Here is a 5,000-nt window from a genome sequence, read left to right on the forward strand (position 1 = left end):
TTTTCCTCAAGTTTACTATTCAGTTCCTGCAAGATGAACATCTATGAGTACTGAACTAAAAAAAGGAAGTTAAAGCAATAATTTCTTCTAAGATAATGACCATGAACACAAATAATGTAGATTAAAAATACAACTAGTCAAAATAATACAGTCACAGATTTCAAAACTAAGTGAACGATGATAAAGACATCTATCATACACCTGCTTCTAAAATGCCGAATCGGATTTCTTGATTCAGTGCAAGAAACAAAATCAATACTCACCTTTAGTGTAATGCCAAGGATGACATCAACAGGATCAATAACATTGCCTAAGGATTTGCTCATCTTACGTCCGTGAGCATCTCGCAACATGGCATGTAGGTACACCTGCCTGTGGGTGGAATATTTTGAATATTTTGATGAATAGTCAACCACTATTCATCCAGTACTCGACTAAATGGTAACAAACTGCTTTTATCATAACATTCAGATTTACTTTAATCATAATATTTCTGAATAACGACCTTTTTAGTAACAAAAGACACACATATATAATAGATATAAACTAATATTTACCAAGACCTGTCATTAACTGTAATATCAATGTAAGTTATATTTGAAGAAGAATGAACTCACTTGAAGGGAAGTTTTCCCAAGAGTTTCTGGCCAAAGAAGACCATTCTGGCAACCCAGAAGAAGAGGATATCATGGCCAGTCTCTAAAAGTGAGTTGGGGTAGAAAAGTTCCATGTCACGAGTCTGGAAATGGAAAATATGATAATTTTTCTCTAACACCATGATTAAAGAAAGGAAATAGCACTTCATTAGCAGGAGTTATCATCAATATTAGTGTACTCATAATTATCCATAAATGAACTGCATATTATATACTTCAATCTAATACACCCATGAACAGTAATATTTAAAGATCTAATGCAAATAGAACCTTGTGTTATATGAGTGCTATACTATTTAAATCATGTAACAGACTTCAACTAATTACATCATTTGCAGATGCTATGTTTACCTTTTTGGGCCAACCAAACACAGAGAATGGAAATAGACCAGAACTGTACCAGGTGTCCAATACATCAGGATCTTGTGTCAGCTTTATCTTCTCAGCAGGCACGTTAAACTTCTTGGCAGCCTTCTGTCGAGCTTCTTCCTCAGATCGACCACTGACCCAGTAGTCATCTTTCTAAAAGGATTTTTTAAAATTTGTTCATAAAACACTATAAAGTAACAATAGACTTAACCTGTTAACTGTCTGCACTGAATATATGACTAATGATAAAATTACTCACGAAATGGATAAACAAAAACACTTACATCCTCCATGGGTGCAGGTGAACCTTCAATTTCCACAAAGTAAGCAGGGATCTGATGGCCCCACCAAAGCTGCCTCGAAATGCACCAATCTCGCATTTCATCCATCCAGTGGAACCATGTCTTCTCATGCATTTTAGGAATGATTTCCAATTCCCCAGACTTCACAGCCTCAACAGCCTTTGCAGCCATGTCAAGGCATTTCACATACCTGCGGGAAAATACCATGTATCTTTGACTCGCAGGTCTTGCTAACTTACAGGATAATTGTAATTGAATTTCAAGGTCCTTATAAAAAAATATGGAGCTATTATACCACAGCTATTTGTATGAAACATGGAACATATAATGGCACTTGTTTTGTACACAGATTTTTGTGAGCGCACTGAACTTACCACTGTGGTTTGATCATTGGTTCAATGATATCCTTGGACCTTGAACATACAGGAACAACCATAGGGTTATCTTTTGTTTCAATATAAAGACCCTTTTCCTTCAGTGCCTCCAACACAGCTTTGCGAGCGTCAAATCGCTTCATTCCCTATAAAAAAATACATATATTCATAATTTTCTCATAAATATCCACAAAGAAACTAAAAATAAAAATAATAAATCACAAAGAAAATCACAGCAACTTAAAAAAGAAAAGACTTACAGCAAACTGGCCATAACCATCAACAATGTATCCATCATCTGTAAATATGGTGAGGAATGGGAGCTTGTGCCTCTTCCCAACTTCATAATCGTTGGGGTCATGAGCTGGAGTTATCTTTACAGCACCAGTACCAAATTCCATCTCAACAAAATCGTCCTGGAGTATTGGCAGCTTGCGGTTTGTGAAGGGATGGATAACCATCTTACCATGTAGGTGTTTGTATCTGTTAAATGAAATTAGTGCAAAATATATGTTGACCATTCATAAGTACAACATTATATAAAAAAAACATCAAGCATATATTACTGATCGACATCAACCACTTCTAGTAACTTCAGATACCATATAAAAAATAACAATAACAATAATGATAATAACAAAAGCTGAATAACATTTCAAATTATATCAGAACCCCTTACCAAATGTTTCTTAGCTCACCTTTCATCCTTAGGGTGGACAGCCACAGCAGTATCCCCAAGCATAGTCTCAATACGTGTAGTTGCAACAATTATCTTCTCATCAGAATCTTCTACTGGATAGGCAAAGGATACAAGTACACCAAATTCTACTTTGTCTGTGTAACCCGGTACAATCATTTCTGTGCGACCTGGTAGCTCTTTCTTCTCTACCTATTATGAATAGAAAAGAGGGTCAAAAATCAATGTTTAATAACTTATAAAGAGGTAGTCAAAATTTTAAAAGCTTTCATCGAAAAAAATAATAAAAATAAAAGTGAAGTAAAAGAATTCTAACCAACTGAAAAAAATAAATTCATACCTCGATATCTGAGATGGCTGACTTAAGGGTGCAAGACCAGTTAACAAGCCTATTTGACCTGTAGATTGTTCCATCCTCATGCATTCTTACAAATGCCTCTTTGACAGCTTCCTGAGGCCCAGGATCCATTGTGAATGTTGCACGGTCCCAGTCTAGAGATGATCCCATCTCCTCCATTTGTTGATAAATACGATCACCTTTCCTGGAAAAAAGAAGCCCATAAATGCATGGAAACAACATCTCTTTTCTCACATTCACACACTGTAATTACAGAAAGACTCATTCTATTTCCTATTCAACCAACGGCATTACAATGAAATTATAACTCTCTCTAATTCATACACTGGAATATCAGTAAAATCAATGCGTACATGGCAAAAAGAAAGCAAAAATACAATGATAAACAAGACTCACTCATTCTTCCACTGCCACACGCGTTTGATGAACTCCTCTCGTCCCAGATCGTGGCGAGTCTTTCCTTCTTCTCGCTTGACCTTCTTTTCCACAGCAACCTGAGTAGCAATACCTGCATGATCACAGCCAGGTACCCATAATGTTGTGTAACCTTTCATTCTGTGCCTGCAAAAATAAGATCTTAGTTACTAGAAGGTTTACAAAAGCAAATTTTTGATCACTTATCAACATGTATGCAAGAAGAAACATTTCTTCCATATTTTTGTTAGACAGAGCCATATTCTTACCAGCGACAGATGGCATCTTCAATCGAATTTGTGAGCGCATGGCCCAGATGAAGGGTTCCTGTGACATTTGGTGGAGGAATTACCATGACAAAATTCCCCTTAGGATTTGGCTCATCCAAATTTCTCTGTTGAACACAATGAATTGCAAGCTGAGATTTACAAACTAAATAAATAACTAAATAAATACAACAAATATACATTCTTCTTCCCTGTATCATAAATAGGAACAAGAACAAGAGTATATCTAAATCAAGTACAATAAATTTCTGAAATGTTGCCAAGTCTTACCCCATACTCCGGCTTGAAGAAACCTTCCTTCTTCCACCAGGCATTCCACACAGCTTCGACGTACTTCGGGCTGTACTGTGCGGGCAAATCAACTGTCACGTCCTTCTTTTCACCTGGAGCCGTTGGCAGGTCATATGTGGCAACTTTTTTCTGTTGAAAGCATGAAAGAAAATATATAATCACGACATAAAAGGTTCTTTCACAATGCAATTACAAAGCATAGCTTACACATTTGCCTTTGCTTTGTGCTGCTTATCCTTAGTTCTCTTTTACACTGAAACCATAATAATTATCAGTTTGATATAAATATGTTCAACATTTTCATCTTGAGGCAACCAAATTTCACACTGAAAACGTAAATGGTGCATAAAATAGAAAGTTTTCAGCCTGGTTGATGGGTGCAAATACTGTAAGAATTCTTTAATAACTATCAAAAATAAACATCAGTAATCTCATATACTAAAAATAGATTCTTGACTGGGGGGGAAAGGGGGGGGGTGAAAGTTTGTCTTATTCAGGCACTGGATTACTTGTGATGTAGATACCTAAATATAGTGATAAGAGTGGCAGTGCTTGGAGTGGTGCAGTGTCAAGTGATCATCAAAGCCTGCAGTCACTTGATGTAGGTTACTGACTTGACAGCCATTGATTAACACTCCCTCTGCTCTTTTGGGACATCAAAACAACACCCATATACTAAAGTTATAAGGGGTGGAGCTCCCTAGAAATTGTGTTTATCTTTCAATATGGTAGAGCCATCAATTCTTCCCTATTTATTTTTTATTTTTTTTTTATTACTTATAAATTAAATATGGTAACTTCAATATTTTCAATCTGCATTTACAATGCCAAAGATACTAAGTGTCTTAGATTTTCTTGTTCCATCAGTTCCTCGTGTCATTTACCTTGTACCACATGGCTCTGAAATTGCAGCAGCTTTTATCATATGATGTTCATGCCTTGTAAAGTTATTAGTTGTTTGGTTGTGTAACCCGCAATTTCATTACCATATTTCATGGCGGCGGACTAAAACTATTATTGCAAATTTTTATAAGAGGATTGCACTAACAAGAAAAATGTAGAGGCCATAAAGAATCCATGAACCAAAGTTATCAGGTATGAAAATTAATCTGCAAAAAGTAAAGGTAAGGCCACATTCAACTATCAAGTCTGCAAATCTATGCTCATGTAGACAAGTACATCAATGCTGTGATCTTGGCCTTCCATCGAAGGTTTAAAAACCTTTACCATGCATATTCTAATGAGATGAAAC

The 5,000-nt window shown here is 36.0% G+C and overlaps 1 protein-coding gene across 1 annotated transcript in view; it reads right to left on the reverse strand.

Annotated features, from left to right (window-relative positions):
• Positions 1–5,000, reverse strand: part of LOC122246481 (Valyl-tRNA synthetase) — an 8,819-nt gene that overhangs the window by 2,993 nt on the left and 826 nt on the right. The window contains exons 2-13 of the mRNA XM_086543956.1: positions 3,728–3,877; positions 3,440–3,564; positions 3,153–3,317; positions 2,739–2,940; positions 2,400–2,590; positions 1,962–2,184; positions 1,702–1,847; positions 1,310–1,517; positions 1,008–1,178; positions 618–739; positions 264–372; positions 1–26 (exon numbers count right to left, since the gene is read on the reverse strand). The exon at positions 1–26 is cut by the window's left edge and continues 125 nt beyond it. Coding sequence (XP_086400082.1) covers positions 1–26; positions 264–372; positions 618–739; positions 1,008–1,178; positions 1,310–1,517; positions 1,702–1,847; positions 1,962–2,184; positions 2,400–2,590; positions 2,739–2,940; positions 3,153–3,317; positions 3,440–3,564; positions 3,728–3,877 — 1,838 coding nt within the window. The remainder of the gene's footprint in view (positions 27–263; positions 373–617; positions 740–1,007; positions 1,179–1,309; positions 1,518–1,701; positions 1,848–1,961; positions 2,185–2,399; positions 2,591–2,738; positions 2,941–3,152; positions 3,318–3,439; positions 3,565–3,727; positions 3,878–5,000) is intronic.

The sequence above is a fragment of the Penaeus japonicus genome, unplaced genomic scaffold (genome assembly GCF_977035675.1).
Source record: "Penaeus japonicus unplaced genomic scaffold, GWHDUDI00000001_assembly GWHDUDI00000014, whole genome shotgun sequence".
Taxonomy (NCBI): domain Eukaryota; kingdom Metazoa; phylum Arthropoda; class Malacostraca; order Decapoda; family Penaeidae; genus Penaeus; species Penaeus japonicus.